Raw genomic sequence first — 24802 nt, forward strand, 5'->3', positions numbered from 1 at the left:
CTTCTTCTTTCTTAACTGCTTAACACTAAAAACTGATATAACAAATGATTCAAAGAAGCTGAAACCAATCCCGTTTATTCAATCACCACTTTGTGGAGAAAAGAACAATTTTTATATATTTTAGACGTGAGATATCTGAAGTTCTCGTGTATGTATGTATTGTGCAATTGCTTTGGGACATTTTCCTCGAAAATAAGGTTTCAGATGCACAAGAAGGGAATAAATATTGCATAAAATTATTGAATCTGTCGAATAAAACATTAAGAAGATGCATGTTTGTAACTTCTCAGACATCCAGGACACACGTCTGTGTCTTGACGTGTGAGACAGGGTACCAATTCAGTGATCCACAGAGTAAAAAGACTGCACTTAAATACACTTGCTGCAAAAACAACACACCCCATTTATGTCACATCTTTGTTTATTAATTCTTGTAAATGGTTTGAGCTGGTGTACAGGGTAAGATGATCTATACATATCTTCATGTCAGAATGACTCTGATTGAAAGGCTTGTATACATATTCACGTTGGTTTATCCTCTCTCCGGGACAATACAAAAGAAAAGAAAACAAGTGGTCATAGCTACAAAGCCTCTACATTCCCCATGATGTGGACGTCGGCCTAGTCTAGATAATGCTTAAAGAACATCCATAATAACTCTATGAGGGTGCATAGCATTCTAATTAAATATATTTTGTCATATATTTATACATATATTTTCATAAAAACATTTTTTTTGTGCATGTGCGCAGTTGCATTCCTTAGGATAGAGTAATATGATATTGCGTTTACATTGTCATGTATCCATTCTAAAGGAGTATAGGTGATCTTTATTCTTTGCAACAGTTAAAATTTTACAATACCCTTTAAAATACATTGCTGTAGGTTACACGTCCTCTCAGAAGAAATTGCGGTCTCTCTTCTTCCCGCTGATCCAACCAGGATGGGAACCAAATATCATGATCATTATCATCATCATCATCATACACACACACACACACACACACACACACACACACACACACACACACACACACACACACACTCACACACACTCGCATACTGTACATACAAACACTGGGGGAGTGCACAGGATCACAGACAAGTTTAATTCAGACGGCAAATCCAAATTATCTATGTATGGAAACATAATTAAACTGCTTCATACATCATTTTGCTTTGTGGAGACTTTTTTTCAGGATTTCAAATGTGACTAAGCAGGAAGCCAAGCAGGAAGACAGCTCCTTAAAGTCAAAGTTATGATCCTTAAGATTTTAGTCCTGGTTGATGCCTCTGGGGGAAGTAAGCATGTTATAAGAGTACTGACTACACTCAAAAAAAATCTGTTGTTGGATGAACACATTTTAATCATGGCACCTATTTCCACGTGATTTAACCAAGTACAATAACCTATTTTTGACCATGTCAAACCAACACATTTGGCATTTGGTGGTTTAATGTAATTGGATTACGTTGGATCAACGTAGTATGCTTGACTTGAAGTGATTTATTTAAATATGTAGAGTGAAATTTGTTTTAATTCATGCTACACAAGTTAAAATTTTAACTTGTCTAGCAACATGTTCAAACAACAATGAAATCTTGTTGTTTGAACAACTACTTTGTTAGTCAAGCCAATTACTGCTAGTCTTGCTTAATGAACCAGTATGGGGGTTGATGATTTCATAGAGACAAACAATCATTTGCACTTACATTCATGGGTAATTTAGAATCACCAATTAACCTAACTCTAATTACACACTGCAAACCAGACAGATTGAGGATTTGAACCCAAGCTCTTCTTGCTGTGAGGCAACAGCACTAACCATCACACCACCAACCTGTCAATCCAGGCTTATTCAATATTCTGTACGTTTTTGTTCTTGACAGGTTAAACCACAATAAATAGCGATAGCATACACGTGGTGTGGGTGTAGTTGTCTGCCTCTTAAAACTCCAGGGTTTTTTCCCCTACAGTTTGACATCTAATGTGATCTTGAGAATTTTGTGAGTCCAGGCAACTAATCACTCTTACTAGATTGTATGATGTCATCTCAACAAGAACAAATTAAGTTGCTGAATTTTATGCAGATGCTACATGATTTAATTACGTTCACCATAGAAACATGAAATTATTTCGTTCTAATTACATGTTTGAATCTTGTACATGTAACAAGATAGAAATAGTTTCTGCATGCGAGCCAGTGCCTTAAACCTGCATTCTTTAAAATGGCCAGCAGGGGGCGTTGGAAGTCAAATTGTATCAAAGTGTTTGGACAAATGACCCCACTTCTCATTTGCTTTAATGCCTCAGTTAAAAGAAAATCTGTTGATTTAATGATCTATATTGCTAGTTTAAAGTATTATTTTATAAAATAGGATATCCACTTTGTAAATTATAGCCTCATTTTTATTCAAATAAATGATAAAGTGTGCAGTGTCCCTTGGTTTTTCCTGCCAGATCCAAACCTTGCTTGTGCCATCTGGTTCCAAGGAAACACAAATTAACAACCAAAATGCTGAAATTGAAGCTTCAAAGTGGGTCTCTACAAATCAGTGGGTGAGACATACTGTGAGATTATGGGAGCTATGGCCAAATTTTTATAAAATGTCAGTGACCAGATTTGCAGTCACTTCAAAAATATAGTATATCAGTTCAGTGCAAACGTTTTTTCCAAAGTTTCTTCACATCCAAAAGAAAAGCAACAGTTCAATCAGAGCTCCAACAAAATCATGGGATTAGCACTAAACTTTAGGACTGTTGCATGAATCCACCATTTTACATCCACTACGGTCACACAATTTTTTCATGAACCAGTTTCTTGCTGTTGATAATAAAACTACTCTACTAAGGGATGCAAATTGAAAAACCTCTGACCTTTAACAGCATTAAAACACATTTTATAGAGTATTCATCTTAAGGATTAAAACCTCAACACATGTCTGGATCCAACCCCCATTCTTGTGCTGATACAGTAAAAGTCTTAAAGACTAACAGAGTGATTGTGGGAGCTGTGAAGTCGAGTGGGCGTCTTGTTTGTCATTTGTTGACTTTATCTTCAGCATAATGGCCGATTAGGTAAGATTACACAATAACGTGAATTGACAATTGAAGTTATACATATGAGAAGATAATTGTTTATATTTATCTGGTGAAAGGAAAATCTTTTGCCTGTGCTTCAACAAAATTTATTTGGCTTTTTTTTCAATGTGTGACAAAAAAAAACAACCAACCAACAAACAAAAAATGAGTAAAGACAAAAATAACCAACAGTGGTGTCACAGCAGCAGCAGCAGCGCACCAGCGAGGTTAAGGAGACATGCTGGCACTGACCTCACACTCAGTGTTTTTTGGTCTAATCTGAATCACACAACTAAACTACACACATACACACACACTTGCACCAAACCACCCTGCTCCACCAAGAAAAAGGAAAAAACCAAACCAAACCAAAAAAAGCCCACGCATCACCATCCCACCTCAAACAGCCCCAACAGAAAACTCTAAATCGCTCACTTGTGTCCCACATTTGATTTTGAGAGGATGACTCAGAACTTAGAAACAAACATCTTTTGTTCTTTCTGATAGAGCAGAACTGAAAACCTGAGTGAAGTAACAGTGGAAAACGTGCTATTATCCCATGAGGTTCTCGTGCATGGACTGGGCGTGGAAAGTAAGTGCATTTGCGTGATGTATAACCAATGTGATCATTCATCCGGTCTCACTCATTCAGGCTACAGTAGCATTTACAGTACTTATGGGAGATATAGGTGATTTTAAGGAAATGCGTGCTACTATGATGTAACTCCTTCATACTGCTGCCAACCAGTTTCTGCATAAAGTGTTTCAGAGGTGATGAGCTGATGATTTACAGAAACACAAGCTGAATTATCCAGGAAAAAAAAAGAAGGAAAACGGAGTTCGGTGGATTCCACCTCATGGCAGCAGCAAGCTTCTTAACAGATATTAAATGAAGATATCCTGGTTTATATTTTGCTACGTTAAGTGCTGAAACACAAACACTCTCCGGCCTCCAAGGTCTCTCACTGCTACAGCTGAGTCATCTCATCTTGCATCAGTACGTCCTGACTCACTCACTTCAAGGGCGAGCTTCAATGCCAAATGCTGTTCATCCAGATACAGTTTGTGTCTTCTCTGAGGAAACCAGTCTTTTACAGTTGCCGTTCCATCTTCATGTTTTTTTTGTTTCTGTGTATTATTGCTGTGGCAAACTCCAAAGAAAACAAGAAAAAAAAACAACAACACTGACCAGGCAATAATTATTTAACCGTGTGATCTATGTTTGTGTGTTTCTGGAAATGTGTTCATATATGTTTCTGTGCTTTTGCCTGTGCTGTATATGAATGTGGGTCTTGACAGTTCACGAGTCTGGGGTCAGTGTTAATAAGACGATCACAGTGCTGCCTGTCTGTCCTCGCTGCCATTTCACTCCTCAAATCACGGCATCGTCACACGAATGAGATCCTTCATGTTTTCTTCACCACAATTTGAAATATTGACTCAAAAATTCAACAGTGATGCGCTACAGCCACTGGAAGCAGATAAAAGAGGGAGCACAGAGGGTTTGGAGGACCTTTAGATGCTGATGGGAGAGGACTGTGATTTGACTGCATATAGACTGAGGCTACTGATAGATTATGGGTGAAGGTAAAGTATGCTACTGGAGAAAAAAAAGAAAACAAAAAAAGTAATAGAAGAGTACAGAAAAGTTTGAGGGAATAGAAAGTCAAGCTTTGTGCCCTCAGAGCTGCTGTACAATGCAATCGAGCACCCACGCTTTTTCCAAAGAAAACATTCCCGCTGTCTGAAAACATTCCCCCTGAAAACACGAGGGGAGCTAGAGGTTCATTTCTCATCCGCAGTCAAACAAAGCTGAAACCCAAAGTGGACGAGTTCCAAAGAAACAACGAGGAACGATCTTCATCCACAAAGGAAAAAAAATTAAAAATGTAAAAAAACGCACGCAGACAAGAAGTCACGAGCAGGGCAGCACGGCGGCTTTCTCATTCCAGCGCTGAGCACGCCGTGACATTACAGGGACAACAAGCCAATCATGGGGAAGGGCTCAGCGCCAAGCCGGAAGCAAGAAACACATGCGGTAGAGAAAAATACACGCACACACACATACACACACTGACACATGTCCACGTAGCATAGAGTGCATATATCACATTTAGAATAACAGGGCAAAGGGTCCAGTGAAAGAAGCGCTGGGAGGCTCAGCAGAGGCTTAGCTGTATAGAGAACCATCCATTGAGGGACTTCTTTTTTTTGGCTGTAGTGTTATTGGACTCAACTTGCTGAAACAAACCACTCCAGTTGGGGGAAAGAAGGCCCTTAAAAAAAGCCTGTAACCCTTACGTGGGTCCGCCCCCGTACCTAGTACCCCTTCAGTTTGTAGATAATGACAGTTCAAAAGGGCATGCACCAGCAGTCATCATGCGATTACAGTTCACAGGAAGCACTTTGTTGCTTTTTTTTTCTTAGTTGTTTAACTAACATTTATGTTTTTTTGTATAAAAAAGAAAAAGAAACGGTATCGTCATGCCTTAGTCTAGTTGATATTTTTCTTTACAAATATTATAAAACTACAAGTTTAATTCCTGTTTTTTTTTCTCCTCTTCTATTTTGTTTTGTGGTGCTCCATGGTCACAGGTTGAGGATGATTCTGTTTGTTTTTTTTGTTTTTTTTAATAGTCTGCACTTCCTCCATGCTCATTTTCCTCTGCGGTCCGGTCGTGTTTTCGTGGAGGATGGTTTGGCAGTGGCTTTCCGGTCCTACAAAACAGAGACAAGGAGTACACCAGTAGATATGCATCACATGGGCTAAATTAGTCTTAGCTTCTATAAAATCACTGCCAAAGTTTAACGAATGAGACAAAACGACGTATGAGAGATGATTAGGCTCTAACAGGCTCCAACAGGGTGCCGTAGAAGGCATCTATCCAAGCACTGGGATGCACTAGTGCTTGTGTCCCATACCTGAAGGGCTGGGCAGAAAGTGTATTTCAGTGTTTAACTCTCCGCAGACTGCTGCGCTGCACTGACTGAGCGCCCTTTCTCACATCCACCGCCACCTGGAGCAAGGAGGCAGGGAGGAAGGAAGGAAGGAAGGAAACAACACTTGGACCAGTTAACGGCTGAAGCCTCCATGTGAAACCAGAGCAGGAAACTAACTTGTCTGCCCACAAATTTAGATCATTTCACAGTTAATCAGCCAATCAGTCACAAAAGATTTCATGGCATACAAATGCCCGTTTTTCTAATGTCATTTTTAAAAAGCTTTTTTTTTACGATGATCTCTGAATCATAATTGGTTTAAGGTCATATCTGCTGTCAACATTTGCCTTGTGGCTGCTGTTAATTTCCCACCCTGTTGGCCAGGCTCTGTGAATAACTCACAGTAAAAAGCACCTGGTTTGCAGTGCTTGGGTGTGACAAAAGGTTATCAGTGTTAACTAAAACTGAAAGTAGGTGTGAAGAAGGTTTCAACTAAAGTTCAAATTAAAACTAAAACAAGTGCAAATTTTTACAAAATGAACTAGAACTGAAAATATACAGAAAATAAATAAATTCAATTAAAAAAAAATAATAGAATAGAGCGATGATTGTCCCATTCCAATGGCCTGAATGGCCAGAGTCCTTCAAACTTACAGCAGCTAACTTCTGACGCTACAGTCTTTGCAGGCTCACCAAAACTGGATGAAAGAACATTGGAAAAATGTTGTCTGGTCTCATAAGTCTTTCGACCACAAGATAAAAATGGCAGGGACCACATTTTATGCAAATAACGTGAAAGCATGGCTCCATCCTGCCATACATCAGTGGTTCAGGTTTGAGTCGATGGTCTAATGGTGCGGGGATCTTTTCTTTGGACACCTTCAGCCTGTGAATACTGACTGAGCAACAGCCTACCTAGTATAGTTGATGACCACCTCCATCCCTTTATGTCCAACTTCATTTGCTGCTTTTCTGATCTTTCACTATACTTATCCAATTCTTCCTGTTCATAGTGAACTCCTTTGCAACTTCCCTGTGCAACTTTTCAGAAAGTCCGGCAGGCTATGTGCTGTTGAATTTCCAAGCTTTGCAGGCAAGCACATCTGCACTGGTTGCAGAGTCACAATCCTTCCCTTTGTGCAGCCAAAGACCTTTGGCAAATGTTTTAGTATTTGTCAGTTTGGTCAAACGCATTCATGTCAACGCAATATGCACAAAGACATTTCACTGCTGTGAGTCAAGGTTTTGCATTGTAATGCCTCTTGGAATTACTTACATTTTGCCCATGACAAGCACCCAAATGTCACCATGAAAAATAAGTAAACTCAAAAAAAGCAACTGAACAATCAAAACTAGACTGAAATGAGCAAATCCACCATGAAAGCTGAATTCAAAATAAGTGAATAAATAAAATTACACAAAACTCATAACAAATACACAACAATTATAATGTTGGTATGACCATGATTCACTGCAAATGAAAAATACCCACAAAGTGACTCACCTTTCTAGCAAGTACATTTCCACGTTCTTCAACAAACTGTGCCTCAGCAACATACTCCTCCTTCTCCTCTCTCTGTTAAGAAAAAAAAGGGCCACAATTTATATATATTTATAAAATCCATTTCTAATTCTTAACAAGGTGTTCTCAATCACAAATGTTAAATCATATCAATGGGCAGCTTTTAATCGGATGTGTTGAGCTGTGCAACACATCATTCTGCTCTGGTTCTGTGACTGATTGTGGTCAATCATCTGTTCTGATGATCGTTCAGCGAGATTAAGCGGTTGATGATTTTTTTTTTTGAAAAATCAAACTGAATGACGATCTTCCCGGTTGATCATTAAAAAAAGAAAACATGTAAAAATGTTCCCCCTCCAGGCGCAGGGAGCGGCAGGTGGTCGGCGTTGCAACCTGACCTGTCCCCGCCTCTGCTTCTGTTCCCAAGCTCGCTGGCCTGCCTCCTGATGAGAGAAGCCCAGCCCCTTGTCAAAGGGCTGCGTGCCCTGCAGGAGGCGCCCACGCAGCACATGAGAGTAACCAGTGTCACACACCGGAGTCAGCAGAGCCTCCTGGGCCACGTGCAAGCCTGGCATGCTGCCGTCACGCGTTGATGACACCGAGCCCACCCAGCCTTGTAGGGAGTCCTTGTCTGGCATGTAGGGTTGAAATGCTCCTCCTCCCACCATCCTGAAAAGCAGAATGCGAATAGACCAGAGGAAAGGGAAACAAAGAAAGCAGATATGTTAATTCTGAGTACAGGCAGTGGAAAAGAAACATATATAGAGTGATGGCGATCACACACAGTTGACTTACCGGTTGTCTCCGTTGTGCTCTGTAGCTCGACCCAGCCCCGTTATCTCACACCTCTGGGAGTACACCTGTTGGCCTGAAACAACAGAAATCCCTTCCACTGAGCCCAGCCCTACCATTCCACCTCCTCCTTTTGTTCCTCCTCCTACAGCCACACTCTCCACTCTCCTCACGTCTGACCTCTGACCTCCCAGCTGGCCATTTAGATTGACCTTGGGAACGGCACCACTGGCTCTCACCCTGTCCCTTTCCGCCAGTGCACTTGCTGGCTCCTGTGGTGCCTCCTCCTCCTCAACCTCCCCTTCCTCCTCCTCCTCCTCCTCCTCTTCCTCCAGCTCCATGATGGAGCCGCTGGCCCCGCTGGCTCCACTGCTTGGGCGACCCAAGCTGCAGGGTAAGGAGAGTGTGGCGCCCTCTGAGTCGTCAGCCCGACTGCTGCCCTCTAGTGACGAGTCCTCCACTGTAACCAGAGAGGGGCTGACCCCTGCTGGCCACACCTGAACGTCCGACATCTCCATTAATGTATCTTCCTCTGTGGTGGCAATAGGGGCGCACTCGAGGCTGGAGACCTCTTGCCAGTAGGGCTCCACGCCCAGTGGAGATGGCAAGCTGTACTGCATGGAGGCCGGGGACAGAAGCTCCTCCTGCACCAGCCCATAACCTGGAGGGAAAACAGGAGCGAGACAAGAGATAGACTAACACCAAGCAGGCACAGCCACTGAGAGGGTGGGGAGGTGGTGGGACAACTGTTTCTCCAACCTACCAGCGAAACAGTGGGGCTCAGCTCTGTCCCAATATACCAAGACAAAAGACTTTCTCTTAATCAATTACTTATCAATCACAATTTAGAATTCTAATTTAGGATTAAGATGCCTTGATGCTAAGCCAGTAATTCTGACTCAAAGACTTGACTCTCAGTTAATCCCAGCCAACATGTTGCTTTCACGCTTTCAATCTAAAAGGCAGAACACAATGATATTACTCAAAACTCTTACTTTGGCTAATCGAATAAACATTTTTTTTTCAAGTTTGCAGAGCTATTCAGGTAACTGTCATTGGGACACAGCAATTTGTGAGGTGAGAGATAAAAGAATTTGGTGAGTCATCCATTGTTTGTGAGGTGAGTGATGCTGGGCTCTAGCTTGCTCCCACTTTCGGAAAGTGAATCTGCAGAACAGAAACTGTTCCTCGATAAGAGAAAAGAAAGATGAGTGTAGGGTACTTTAATTGATTGTGGGGTTGGCACGATATTTTTTAATAATTTAAGGCTTTACTCTCATTCCGTTTGAGTAATATTTGTCTGAAGGACTCATTAGTATAAATTTTCATCCTTTTTTGCTTTACATCAACATTTTATTATAATTTTTTTTTAAGGTAGGTTTAATTGAGGTAAAACCTGGATTTTCCACATAGAGGATTGCACGAATTTCGTTTTCGGTGCTAAAGTAGCAGCTGTGATACAATTGCCAAACATGTAATAAAACATTGCTTATCGTTCCAACCCTTGTCACAAGTCTCTGCGGGGGAGTCAGCAGCATCTTGCAGATTCTGGAGAAGAAAATGCAAGTTACTGCCGCATTCTCCCCGACTGCAGCTGCACATCAGAGTCATGCATTCATGTGTCTGTACGCCAAAGATCCCCTGCCCAGCACCCACTCAGAAAAATAAACAAATAAAACAAGTCACATGCACACACACACACAGACACACACACACACACACGCGCGCGCGCGCACAGACACAGAGACACACACACACACACACACACACACACACACACACACACACACACAAAGACACACACAATTTTTAATTTAAGGGTAACTTAAAAAAAAATAGAATCCCTGCATAATGTGTTGTTTAATCTTATCCTGCTAAATCATAAGTCGTTGACTAAGTCGTTGATTATATTAGATCCAATTAGATTGGTTTACACATTTCTATTATTAATTCCAGGATGACACTTGTTATGCAGCTTGTTGGACTGCTTGACAGTAAATTCTGTGTGGCAGGATTAGAGAAACACAAAAAAGACGCACAAAAGCACACAGTCAAATTCACAATCACACACTGTAGTTGGTTCTAATTTATATCATACATATTTTAAAAAGAAAATTCAAATTTTGTTAGAATCTTTATGTAATCTCATTGAGATTTGACATAATGAGATTTTCGTTTCAAAGCTTGTTTTATTTTCTATGATAAATAATTAAAAAATTATTAAATATACATTTAAAAATATATTTTGAGGAAGTGGCATTTTAATGTCTTTTTTCATTGTTTATTTTTTAAAACTATTTTTACATTTACTTTATACTACTACTACTAATAATATCTAAAAATAAACTTGCATAAAAGTAAAACATTCTGAATGTAAACTTTTTCATATTTTTCACATTTCATTTAACTCAAATTAATTCGAAGCTTATAACCCATATGTTGATATTTGGTGATACTTGAACATGGTAACACTTACATTTTGACGCAAATCTGGATTAGTTAATTCCGTTAACAAAATATTTTTAATAAACTAGTGTGTCAGTGAGTTCAGATGAATAGAGACTTAACAGTAAAGTTGTATTTCACCCATATGAAACAAAGAACGGCACACTGACAGATCACAATGATAAACCACTGTAAAGCACAAAGTAGAGGCTGTGCTGTAATGTGAGGTTGCGGGCCGAATAGACAAACCACAGAATGAGTATAGTATGAGGTTAAACTCAAAATAATACTTTTAGTTCAAATGTCTTTGTGCAATGAAACATGTTAATTCCTGTCCTGATCCTCACTATATCCTGGCATCAGGGACAGTACACATGAACTAAATACAAAAAAGTGTGTAAACCCTATTAGCATTTAATGTGTAATATCTTTTTAAATACACTTTTAACAGAATCAGTCATGAATTTATGCCCACCAAGAAGGCATCCTGATATCTCTTGGTACTAAATGGAAAATGCTCTGACGTTCATCTGTGGAAACAAAACACAGTTTAAAGTGAGACGTAGCTGAAAGTTACCACAGAAAGTTTCTTAGACCTTCATGCACCGCTACTTTTGTTCATTTAACCATAATTTAATGTAGTAATGAGGCTATGGGCAAAAAATGACTGAGTAAAGCAACATAGCAATTCTACCTTGTTGTACTATCACTAAAACTACTTCTGTGTATTTCAACGACACACTAATACTAATTATCACAGTACGCACATCTATGGAGCTAAAAATCTAAACCTTTTCTGATGTGATCCACAACACTGTAATGGGTAAAATACACCTTTACTGTGTAAAGTAATTGTCTCTCAGAGTTTATGCAACAATGGTCCATTGTGTGGGTACACATGTGTGTGTTTCTGGGATGGTACAGGGCCAGGATGATCAGAGGTGGCATCAGAATGAGGTGAGCAAGGAGGGAATGAATCAAAATTAGAATGAGAGCTAGAATGAGTTAGATGAATGTGGGTTAGCCCTTCCCTTCACTCCTGCTGCTGAAACACAGACACGCTCACACAGGTGTCAAAGGCACAAAATGTAGTGAAGCACAAATAAACTCCACAGAGAATCTCATGGTACAAGAAACAGAAGAGAGGAGCACTACACAGCACACTTTACCACAGCAAACACACACTCACACGCACACATACATGTATAAACGCATAACACTGCATTCATTTAAAAACACACAAGGAGGACACACACTTTTAGCTCACAGGTGAGGCTCGGATGTACAAAAAAACCATACACACCAGAATCAACACACACCTCACAGTAAAATCCCTGCTGGCAAATAATGTTCACACAATGTTAGCAGCAAGGCCATCATCAGACTTGGGCAAAAAAAATACTGCATAGAAAATTTAGTTATAGATAATTCATGGCATTTTTTTTCACTGGTTACTGGATTTAGCTCTTTTAATTTTACATATAGTAACTGCCAAAACAATTACACAATGGTTAAGTGTTAAACCACTCAAACTGTAACTTACCAAACATGTGATTATTTTGCCCATGAATGAAGACCACCACAGCAACATTGTATGTTGAGCATTATGTGCTATGCAGCTGACCATGTGTTATAGCGTAGCATTAAAAACACACACACCATTTATTTTACAGGAAAAAGAAAAAGAAAACATTTGTTTGTTAATATAGCATTAAATAAAAGACTGAAATACATCCATGAACAGAGAAAATATTTTACACTGTGAAGAAAACGTCATACATTGAAAGCATGCCATGCACATAAACGATGTCACAAACAGCAAACATTATTCTGTTCAAGAAACAAACACACACACCCACGCACACCTGTACAAATGGCCATCTTGTGTTGGGGTTAAAATGAATTTTAAAATATTTTTGTGTAACTAAAATATTGAACTTACTCTCTATAATCTTGGAAGAAAACTAGAAAACGTATGAATAAATTTCAAGCTCGGCTATGTGACGTCATTTTTACTTGACTTACTTTGAATAAATTAAGTCTGAAACACACACACACGTGCACACATGCACAAACACACACAGATATTGGAACAGCAAAGCATGCAGCATGCACATGCACAAACTGTAGTACACACACAGAGCTGTTTTAAAGAGGAGGAGAGGGTCCCCACTCGACTGAACGAGGGAGGAGCGCGGGAAAATAAGATGACAAGAGAAGAGGAGGCCCAGAGGTCAACATGAGGTCATATGAGGTCAGAGGTCGGACAGGAAGAGCTGTGAGGAGGAAGAAGAGCAAGAGAAGGGAGGAGGACGAGGAGGAGCGGGGCGGCTGGGCAGCAGATATGACATGTTACAGGTTCAGAGAAAAAAAAAGACAGAAAGTAGGACAGGATCCCGAGGAAAAGACAAAATTTCAAGACTGCAAGAAGACATTGTCGCTGGGGACCAATGTCTGCTGTCGATCAAGCACAACGTGACAGGTGAAATTTTATCTTGTTCTCAGACAGAAGAAAGAGAAAGAAAGAGGCAGGGACAGAAACAAGGTATGGAGGCCCAGAGCACACTGTCATCTGTGCACCAGCGCCACTTTTGACTAGTGTATCCATCCCAGACAGGACACATAAGGGCGTGTATGCACACACACGTGCATGTATGTGTACACACACGCGCAGAGCCACACATACACCCACATGTAATCTATAAAATCTCGAACGTTACCCATACGTTAACTGTTGGCTGTTTTGCAAACGACTTAAACCCCTGTCAGAAAAAGTGACTTATCCTCGTTTCTCATATTGAGTCAGAAGAATAAATGCCATCATGTTTAGGGCTCAAGTATGAGGTGTGAAAAAGTGTAACGTAAAAAGAAAAAGTAAAAAATAAATTAAAAAAATGAAAATAAAATGATGTGTGCTCCAGTGAGGAGAGGCGGTGTTACTGCATGCTGCAAAAAGCTTGCTTCATGGTGGAAGAATGACACCATTCCTCAGACCTCAAAAATGGTATTTGAGAATCATTATCATTGGTTTCATCATCATCATCATCATCATGTGCAGTACAGGTCATGAGCAGCAAACCACCATGCAACCCAAGTTCCCTTCAACTTACCCCTTCTGAAAAACGGGGGTCTAATAACGCGTGGCTTGTGCACTAGGCGCGATAGCCTTGTGTCCGTGATCTCTTGTGGGGCAACAGAGACAAGGTAAAGTGGCTGTTACCCAGACTCAGAGAAGGCAAGGACGGGTTTTCAGAGGTGGAAAGTAAATGAGAATAAAAGCCTCACCTTCTTGGGCTGAAGAATTTAGTCTCTAATTTTTGGCAGTGAAGATTTTTTTAGGAAATAATTTCCGTTCTATGCTTTCCACAACTTTTTGTGGGGTCCCACCGTGTTTTTTCCATTTACATCTGCATTTCCTGATATTTTGTGGATGTATCTATTTGGAAATGACCAACACCAGATACTGCACTTGCACAGTAAATTGAGCCTCTCATTATTGTTGCCTCTAAAATCTTCTTGAACAGGAAATTCCTGAAAACTTTCCATTTCTGACGGTTACAAACCATCATGAGAACATCAGTCTTGCAATAAACATAAAAAGTATTGAACCCTTTGTTTTCTGTAATTACAACACATGTAGCTAGAGAAGTCAATCTATTTAGCAATACAAAATACAAAATTAAGGCACAGCATATCTTTGCTAATTAACTGTAAAGAGGTAATTTGTTAAAAAAAATGTTGAACTGACCCTTCTTATATGTCCTGTGTGTAGGATGTTTAATGTGTTCCTGTATCTTACCATTAATGACGCTGGGGGACAACAGAGTGGAGTCGCGGTCACCAAGCCGACAGGCGCCCTCCTCTGAAGAACCAGGTGCTGGTTGCGGAGCCTGACCCTCCAAAGAGGTTACAATATCTGCACGATCGATGTTCTTCAGAGCAAAGTAGAGGCTCTCCACTGAGAGGCAAAGGTTCCATGATTTATCACTCAACTTTTCTTTTTAAATATCTGTCACATGCACAGATAAGGATGCCCCGACACAGAAATATTTGCACTAGTCAAAGTTTTAATCGTTTGGTCTGAATTTTAAAGGGATATAGTGCTAACTTACTCTTGGCCCTTTTGCCCTCTCTGCTGGCCCACAGGTTGAGCAGGGCAGAGCTCTGGTCCAGCAAAGAGTTTGGATTCTCCACACGGATCCTATTGATGTCGTCCACACCAAACTGGAGCTCTCGTGCTAACTCTAATGGACACAGTTAAGAATAGAAAGAAACATAAAGCACATATTTATACAACTAAGCCAAAAATACTACTGTATAACCACTCACAGATGAAGTAAATAATCTTAGTATAATGGCAAATCTGCAGATTAGTGATATATTAGTAAAAGCTGTTGCTCGTTCTTAGTCACCAACTTGGATGGGAGACTTTGATAATGAGAAACTTGCTAAATCCAAATAATTGGGTTGGAGCACAACACAAAACAGCAAGACGTGGGCTCCTGCTGGTCATCGGTGGTGTGGTCTACGGGAAGGACAAACATAAGTAGGATCTCTGATCTGGACGAGTAACAACTGGCGGGGGTTTCCTTAATATTCGGTTTAGTGGTCTACATCATAGACCGGATCTAAAAGATGTACCTAGCCACCAGGACTCATTAACCCACTGGTTAATAACTGTTCTTTTCTCAGTTGCCATCTTGATGTTTTCAAACAGTATGTGATGAGCGACTCTTTGATTCGTCTGAGAAACCGAGGAACTCTGTACACTAATACAGTAGTGATGTGTCTATTACAACATAATCCTGCCCTTATACTTGTTTTTTCTAATTTTCTAAACTAACAGGAATCATTGACAGCCTCATATCTGATTCATATAAAAAAACCAAAAAAAAAAACACCCAGCACGCCCCTGCGGGCGGTTTATCCTTCAAGCTCGGGTCCTCTACCAGAGGCCTGGGAGCTTGAGGGTCCTGCGCAGTATCTTAGCTGTTCCCAGGACTGCGCTCTTCTGCTCAGAGATCTCCGATGTTATTCCCGGGATCTACTGGAGCCACTCGCCTAGCTTGGGAGTCACTGCACCTAGTGCTCCGATTACCACGGGGACCACCGTTACCTTCACCCTCCACATCCTCTCGAGCTCTTCTCTGAGCCCTTGGTATTTCTCCAGCTTCTCGTGTTCCTTCTTCCTGATGTTGCTGTCATTTGGAACCGCTACATCGATCACTACGGCCGTCTTCTTCTGTTTGTCTACCACCACTATGTCCGGTTGGTTAGCCACCACCATTTTGCCCGTCTGTATCTGGAAGTCCCACAGGATCTTAGCTCGGTCATTCTCCACCACCCTTGGGGGCATTTCCCATTTTGACCTCGGGACTTCCAGGTTATACTCAGCACAGATGTTCCTGTACACTATGCCGGCCACTTGGTTATGGCGTTCCATGTATGCCTTGCCTGCTAGCATCTTACATCTTGCTGTTATGTGCTGGATTGTCTCTGGAGCATCTTTACACAGCCTGCACCTGGGGTCTTGCCTGGTGTGATAGACCCCAGCCTCCATGGATCTTGTACTCAGAGCTTGTTCTTGTGCTGCCATGATTAGTGCCTCTGTGCTGTCTTTCAGTCCAGCTTTGTCCAGCCACTGGTAGGATTTCTGGATATCAGCCACCTCCTCTATCTGCCGGTGGTACATACCGTGCAGGGGCCTGTCCTTCCATGATGGTTCCTTGTCTCCCTCCTCTTTCTTGGGTTTCTGCTGCCTGAGGTATTGACTGAGCACCCGGTCAGTGTGTATATATATATATATATATATATATATATATATATATATATATATTAGGGGTGCAACGATACTCGTATCGATATTGAACCATTCGATACAGTGCTTTCGGTTCGGTACGCACAGTGTTGGGGAGTAACGGAATACATGTACCGCCGTTACGTATTTAAAATACAAAATATGAGTAACTGTATTCCGTTACAGGTACCGTTTAAAAAGGTGGTATTTAGAATACAGATACTTTGTTGAAATAAATGGATTACACGGCGGTACTTTCCTGTTTCATATTGTGGCGGGTCAGGCCTGTTTGGGTTTTGTTTGACAGCTACATTCTGTTGTACCAGGCGGCAGCGTTATGGTTGCCATGGTTACAGGGTGACGCTCTCTCTCTGCGTGTTTCCTGGGTGAGAGAGGCCTTTTTGTTGTTGTTGTGCTAAGCTAATAGGCAGAATGCTACAGGTATAGCTCTAAAGAATGTAGCATCATAGGCAGTGTAGTCTGTGCTGCAGGGAGAATGGACTGCCATACACGTTATGTGTCTGTGAGCGAGGGAGGGAGAAAAAGGAAAAGTACGAGCTGTCATCGAGCAGAAACGGGAGCTGGAAGCATGTAAATATAATAATAACCACTGCAGCCAAGAAGAGTGCCTGAAGAGCCCAGTTGTAAGTAAGCTATTAAGACTCGACTGTACACCGTGTTCGTGTTTTCCTCTGAAACAATAAGTTCCGTTGGAGCAGCCTTTCAACGCCTCTCTCTGTCTCTCGCTAGCAAAGTTGACCCAGACAACAAAGTAAAGCTAGTTTTCGGCTACGAGCCCGACACAGAACCCGCCGTATTAGCCAGAGGTCCCTTTACTACGGTTCGGAGCCGCGGACCTTCAGTAACAGTAATAAATCACAGCAATAGTACATTCACGTAGTTGTAAACAGCATGATACTATATTAAGTAATCCAAAGTATTCAGAATACGTTACTCTCATTGAGTAACGTAACGGAATACGTTACAGAATACATTTTGGGGCATGTATTCTGTAATCTGTAATGGAATACATTTTAAAAGTAACCTTCCCAACACTAGGTACGCATATGTATGAACAATACAACATTTTTAATTTATTTTATCAACTTTCCTTCTGACGATGCTGTCTGTGTTGAGCGCTCAGTGGATCTGCGCTCGACAGTGCAGCCTAGGCGGAGAAGTCGAACACAGATTCACTGAGCGTAGTCCAAGCTAGCGAGACAGAAGTTAAGCTCTCCTTGCAACATGGCAAATTGAACCTCCCCTACCCTCATTCAGATCTGGCGTTTGGAACTATTTTGGTTTTCATGTGACGTATGACCCTGAAGGTAAGCGCGTCATGGACTAAAGTAAAACAGTATGTTGGATGTGCCAGCAATGCTCAATTACATGGGTGGGAACTAGTTAGCGCAGTTAGCTCGTTAACGTGTTGGCCGTCCAGCCCCACGCACGGGGCGATCCGCGGTAGCTCGTTAACGGAGATTTGCCGTGTTGTGGCGTTAACCTCATTTCAGATTAACACTGACAGCACTAGTGGGAACACAACGAATATGACTGCACATTTACTCTGACATCATCCTAGTGCAAAGACAAGTGGAAGCAGACAAAAACAACAAGCAGGCATGCTACAAACTTTACCCGAGTCATTTAGACAGCCGTTAGCACTTGATTGTCCTTATGGGCCCTGATATGTTTAATATGCTGCTGAGAATATAGCCCAGAAGAAGCGTATAGTATAGCTTTTATTTTGGAAAGAGCCATTTCTCTGTAATAAACTCTCTTTTCCAAAGATGAGTGATTCCTCAATCAGATACAGGGCTCGCAAAATCGCTAGCCCCACGTCCGGGGGCTAGCAATTTTTCCAGTCGGGCTGCCCTGCTCTGCTCGTTGGCCTATAGTAGGAAGGAAAAATATATGTCAATGCTTTTGCATTCTTTCAGAAATGTAGCTGGGTAATTATGTCATTGGCATCGGTGAGCCACTGTCAATATGTGACATATTGAAATCGCGTTTGAATTTGCGCTTGTTTTTTGCTTTCACTTTGCAATCGCGCGAACTGTGTATAGAGAGCGACAGCACTGATTGGTGAGTGATGAGAAATTACTTTGGTGTTCCTCCACCTCCAAAGAAATGTCAGAAGGAGTCTGAACCACAAAAGAAGCGCGTATTCTCGGAAAAGTGATTGCAGGAGGTGAGCTGACTTCAAACAAATGATGAACGCACAGAGATGTGGTGCAGAATGTGCCGTGAAAATTTAATAAATGACAAATTAATAAAAAGGCATGAACATCTTTTTTGTATCGAAAAAATATCGAACCGTGACACCAAAGTATCAAACCGAACCGAACCGTGAATTTTGTGTATCGTTGCACCCCTAATATATATATATATATATGGGCATATAGAGGAGTTATAACAGCTGCTATGAGGTGTTAGTGCTGAGGGCAAACCTAAGCCCGTTAGTGTTTTTCTAATTGTGTTATTATGAACTTTAACATTTAACAACTGCCAACTGAGGGCTGTAGAGTTTGAGATGGTGCTCTTGGTTTTTTTTTTTTGCAGTTTTTATAAGCATTGCATGGTCCAACTTTGTAGCTATTTTCTATTGAAGCAGTCAGGGTGCATTTAGTTTTTCACAGTGTGGCTTTGAATTTCTTTTTCAAATGGCTATATATCCATTTTACATACAGATTGTACAGTATCCAGTGTGACTAACCTGCCCAGCTTAAACCCAGCTGTTCGGATATGATGTTGATTTTGAGCTCAGTCCTCTCCATGGCATTCACTGTGGCTAATGAGAAAAAAACACACAGACAGTTTAGAAACATGTAATACAGCACACAAGTAAAAGACGTTTCAATGACCTGATAGTTATACTACGTTTTACACAAAAACGTATTTGGGAAGTCAAACAGATATTGATGTGTGGAAAAAAATATTTTTTTTAATTGGGATGAATTTTTTAGACTTTCTATGACTTTTTTAAGACTCTTTTTAGACTTGATAGTGTTGAAGCAAATGTTATTAAGAGGTGGCTAGTACTGACTCATGTTCTTCTTGTTATTCCAATTCATCATCTGTACCTAAAAGACAGTTAAGTTTCAATACGTACCTTGACAAAAGCACTGCTCTGTTGGAGGAAATAAGCAATACCAACAACAGTGTTTTTTTACCCATATAATTCTCAGGGTTAGGACATCATTTGACAAGGGAAGGTCAAAATTTGGGGTTCATTCAGGTGCTATTCCTGCTAACCACAGTAGCATTCAGTAACCATTAAATAGAGACTGAGGTGCAATATAGCAGCGCTGTGTATTTGATAGACAGAAAAGGCCTTTATCCATTCACCCTCACTCCCCATCAGCACCATTTAAACCAATCAGAATGGTCATCTTGACTCTCTTTAGTTACCACAGGCAAGTATAAGGGCTCATCTGTCTTGCTCCACTGCGAGGTCCTGCCCATTCTCAGTGCTAAGCTATAGTGCTAATGCTAACAGTATCTGCTGCCATGCCATTGGAAATCGCAGTGGAGACACCAGCGCCATGCAAAACCAACCACAGAAGTCATTCATTGATTGTCACAGCTACCAGGACACTCAGGACAGAAAAAGGCTAAATTGCCATGTGCCATGGAGCCATTTCAGGTCATGTTGGGGGCGGCTGATCATCTTGTGGCTGCACATTCAATATGTTTCCACTAACTGCACTGCAAAAAACTTAGTGGGATACTGTAGAGCAGTACATTGCATCCAAGGCTCAGTTGTTGTGCCATGCGTGCACACGAGACAGGAAAATAGAGAGGGCAGAGTAAGAAGCAGGGTTGTGGGTAAAGTGGCAGTGCAACATTCAGTGCCCATCTCCACTGTGTGTATATCCGGAGAGGGCTGACGGTCAAGCATTGAAGGACTTACCCACGCCGGGCTCGTTCAGTGCACTGTAGCGTTCTCTCAAAGCAAGAGGGGTTAAAGTTCGTCTGCGCTCCTCACTTCCAACAACCTAAAAAATTGAAAGAATTACAATAATTAATCGCCTAACACAGAACTTTTGAACTTTTAACAAACACCCACGTCACCATGTTTTACCCATGTAACATTAGACAGATGTAGCACTTCAGACAGACTCCTGGCAAAGTTATGGTTGATATTAAAATAGTAATCCAGGTAAAATGCAGTAGACTAGATTAAAACACTTTAAACCTTTAAAATAAGGAGTCTCCATACCTTTAAGGTAGCCTGTCAGTCCAAGAGTAAACCCTTTGTCAAAAGGATTAACTGATACTGTGTAATGTTATACTGCTTCAGTTGTATTATTGTACATTTATTTTTTAATGGAATCTCTTATTATCTATACAAAATTAATAAGCACAAATATTACATATAATACATAATAATATATGTAACACACATATATATTTTGGACAAGCCCCAGTCTGATAGAACAACCTGAAAAAAATACCCATCTATCGGGATAAGGTCACAGTTTATTATGTGTGCATGTTTGCAACCAAATCCTTACCTTGACACAAGGTGGCATGGTTATATTAAGGTTACACAGTACGTGTTGTGTGTCCTCATACTTGGTGCACTTCCGCAGAAAAGACAAAAACCCAGTGGCATCCTTGTTACTGTCTCTGACCTAAACATAGACAGAAAACAGGTAGACAGAGACGAAGGAAGAAAAATAGAATGGAAGAATGTGGAGTGAGGGAAAGGAGGAGAATGGAAAGACAGAAAAGGATGAGCAGAGAAGAGTGGGAAGAGAAATTGAGCAGAAAAGATAGAATAGAGGAAGATAAAATGGGCAAGAAGAAGAAAAAAAATCAAAAAGAGCACTAGATCCCTTAACAGTTGTCCTGAGCATGTGGCGCAGTAACATGGGACGAGAAGCAGGGGGAAACAGGGATGGAAGCAGTCCACAGGCAGGCAAGAGGGAGAGATTTACCTGCACATTTTACCTGGACGTCTGTCAGACCAGACAGTTACAGAGTGACCGTGAGAGAGAGAAAGAGAGACAGTGAGACAGACACATACAGACAGGCAAGGCCGCAAGATAGGAAGGCAGGCAAAGAAAGTGAAGGAGTCACAGGGCATGCAAACAATTACCCAAGAGAGTTGACAGCTAGACAGGCTACCAGTATTCATCAAGCTGATTCTGAACAATACTTGACTTATCACATCGACAGACACAGATGAACGGAAATACAGTGATATGGAAATTACATAAATATGGTCACGGGACAGGCACGGAACGGCTCGTACACACAATATATAATATATACGGTCAATAGAAGAACAAATACACAAGTCATCAATGTAATGTGGAACAAAAACAGATGAAATTATGATGCTTTTGATAAAGAACTTAAACACAAAACAAAAACACCCTATCAAATCCGATTGCTGGTTTTTATTACCTTTACATTTCAAACAAACAAAGCACAATGAAAATAAAAAAAGAACAAAAGGACTCACAATGACACAGCATGCCAAAAGCTAACTGAAGAAACTGAGAATCCCGAGATCCAATGAACAACCTGACATTCCAATATTTCTAATGTTTATCTTAACTTTACTGCCTGGAATATCTCTCAACTCTATGTAAAAAGGTAGCATATTGCAATTATAGTGCACCAATTATACTGCTGTGTTTAATATTGCAGAGTGAGCACAGGACTGTACTATTACCTACGTGTTTACATCACTGATATGAGAGCGAAAAGCAAACACAAAACCCACCAAATGAACGCGGTGTTTGAGTCATCGGCAGGTGCTCATGAGTGTAAATAACTGGTGAGAAGGTCCTTGACATACAGTATCCAAAAACTAAACAACACACACTTTTGCACACGTATACACACACACACACAAACAAACACACAATACTGTAGCAACACGTAGCAAGTGATAAAGAAGCAGGCATATGAACAAGCAGCTAGGGACAGACCTTGACAGAGACAGGCAGTCTGTTATCTCGGAAGGCCTGGAAGCTGAAGCTACGAGGCTGCTGAGTGGCCTTCCGAATGGGCACCAAGTTCCCAGAACACTCCAGGTAGAGAGGCATGCCCTCCATTAGCTGTGGAAAATATAACATAAAAGGGAAAAATGGAACTACTTCTTTTCTAATAACATTTCACAAGCACTTGTTCACAGGGAATTTATGCAGATTTCTCATGATACAATACACTGTACCCAAAAAACCGAAACAAAAGAATGATCCATCGTCTTTCTAGGTGCAGCAAATGGAATCTATAACAAAAATGGCAAAAACAAGGGAAAGAAGCAGGTGTTGTGCCAAAAAGTGATTGTCTGCCAAAAACTGATTTCCGGTATTTAAACTATAGTTACTATAAGTAACTTGTTGGGCTATAATATGTGAAACATATGTCAAATGCATCCCTCATGGATGACCACAAACAACATTCGTGTAACAAGGTAGAAGCTGCAATCAGTTTTTGGCAGCGACTTTTATAGAACCTTTATTTATGCAGTTAAAAAAATCTCATTAACATTAAAAATGTCTTTTGTAAGATTAAGTTGGCCAAGAGGACAGCAGAAATGGCAGCAAATATTACAATAGTTCTGTAAAAATATTTGTCTTTAAGTGGGGGTAAAGGACCAGATTGGTTACAATGTAAGTACAATAACATATAAAGATACTTGATTTTTTAATTCTATATATAACCCCTTTGTAAACGCTGTTCAGCGAAGTCTATTTACCAACATGCGTAAAGATATTACACATAAAAAATACACGGAAACATTGGAAATCAGTTTTTGGCAGGCAATCACTTTTTGGCACAACACAGGTATACCCTGGACAGGTCACCGATCCATCTCAGGGCTAACACACAGAGACAGACACCCATACTTTAGGACAATTCAACATATTCATGTCTTCAGACTGTGGGAAGAAGAACATGCAAACTTTACACCAGGGGTCCCCTGGTCTCCAGTCCCAAACCGGACCCCGAGAGGTCCGGTTTCCCCCAGATCGCAAAGCATTTTCTCATTTACTATGTAGCTAGATATTTCATTCCTGCTGGCTGCCATGGCTGACTTTTGAACAGGCGTGATGGGCAGCTATGTGGATCAGTGACTTTCTGGTCCACATTCCAAGCCAGCTGGTGGCGGTATTGCACCACCAACCACCAAAAAAACGCCAAAGAAGAACAACCTATGCGGGCCCTTGAACACAGATTGCTAAGTTACAGCTTGGGAGCTTGCGCTTGCCGACAGTAGAATGATGACTTGGTGGTGCACAGTTGAATGAGTAAAAGAAGATGGCTTTATCAAAAGCATGTATAGTAGACTATCTGACATTTAAAGATGAATGGACAAAATTTGCACACAACTGACTAATGAACATTTGCATGCATGCTTAAGAACTGCATTGACCCCATCCATCCATCCATCCATTCGCTTCCGCTTATCCTTTTCAGGGTCGCGGGGGGCGCTGGAGCCTATCCCAGCTATCATAGGGCGAGAGGCGGGGTGCACCCTGGACAGGTCGCCAGTCTGTCGCAGGGCCAACACACAGGGACAGACAACCATTCGCGCTCACATTCACTCACACATTCACACATAATGGCAATTTGGATTTTCCAATTAACCTATCCCCACAAGCTGCATGTCTTTGGACGGTGGGAGGAAGCCGGAGTACCCGGAGAGAACCCACGCAAACACGGGGAGAACATGCAAACTCCACACAGAAAGACCCCGGCCTGATGGTGGAATTGAACTCAGGACCTTCTTGCTGTGCGGCAACAGTGCTAACCACCGTGCCACCGTGCTGCCCATGCATTGACCCCATTTCACCCAAATTTTAAAATGCTAGCTGCAAATGCACATGCATACTGAAGTGAGAGCCACCACTGTTTTGCAGTATGTTTTAAGTTACATGGTGTTGAGTTTGTCAAACGTATTTACTGCACAGTTTTAAAGCACTTCTTAATTTTCCTGAATATTGAGGGTTTTTAGGTGAATTGTTTGCGCCTTAATGTTCCCAAAAAGTTTATTCTGTTCATCTGGATGTAGCGTTTTCAGTCATCAGTCATCCAAGTGATCTTTTTTAGTTTCAGCTGACTGCAGGTTTCCCCAACGTTACAAACAGTACCTTTGCACAATGACTAGCCCACTGAATGAACAATGGGCTGTGAGGTCAGTTTCTTAATCATTAAAATCCAAATTGTCATGACCATTGATTAACAACCACTGATCAAAGCC

At 41.1% G+C, this 24802-nt stretch overlaps 1 protein-coding gene across 10 annotated transcripts in view; it reads right to left on the reverse strand.

The window, feature by feature from the left end:
* Window positions 1-403: 403 nt before the first annotated feature.
* ank1b (ankyrin 1, erythrocytic b) overlaps window positions 404-24802 on the reverse strand; it is an 80910-nt gene continuing 56511 nt past the window's right edge. For 3 of the 10 annotated variants that reach the window (XM_087843598.1, XM_087843596.1, XM_087843595.1), the window contains 11 exons: window positions 22524-22652; window positions 21096-21215; window positions 20492-20576; window positions 19295-19369; window positions 14894-15025; window positions 14581-14739; window positions 13892-13963; window positions 8340-8997; window positions 8078-8213; window positions 7527-7598; window positions 5854-6099 (listed from right to left, as the gene is read on the reverse strand). In XM_087843598.1, the coding sequence (XP_087699724.1) occupies window positions 6031-6099; window positions 7527-7598; window positions 8078-8213; window positions 8340-8997; window positions 13892-13963; window positions 14581-14739; window positions 14894-15025; window positions 19295-19369; window positions 20492-20576; window positions 21096-21215; window positions 22524-22652 (1707 nt within the window). In that variant the 3' untranslated portion in view covers window positions 5854-6030. Of the gene's footprint in view, window positions 5801-5852; window positions 6100-7526; window positions 7599-7942; window positions 8214-8339; window positions 8998-13891; window positions 13964-14580; window positions 14740-14893; window positions 15026-19294; window positions 19370-20491; window positions 20577-21095; window positions 21216-22523; window positions 22653-24802 lie in introns of those variants that run through there. The other 7 variants (XM_087843597.1, XM_087843601.1, XM_087843594.1 and 4 more) reach the window with 7 other exon arrangements.

Source organism: Neolamprologus brichardi, chromosome 7 (genome assembly GCF_056152115.1).
Source record: "Neolamprologus brichardi isolate AB-2024 chromosome 7, ASM5615211v1, whole genome shotgun sequence".
In the NCBI taxonomy this organism is placed as follows: domain Eukaryota; kingdom Metazoa; phylum Chordata; class Actinopteri; order Cichliformes; family Cichlidae; genus Neolamprologus; species Neolamprologus brichardi.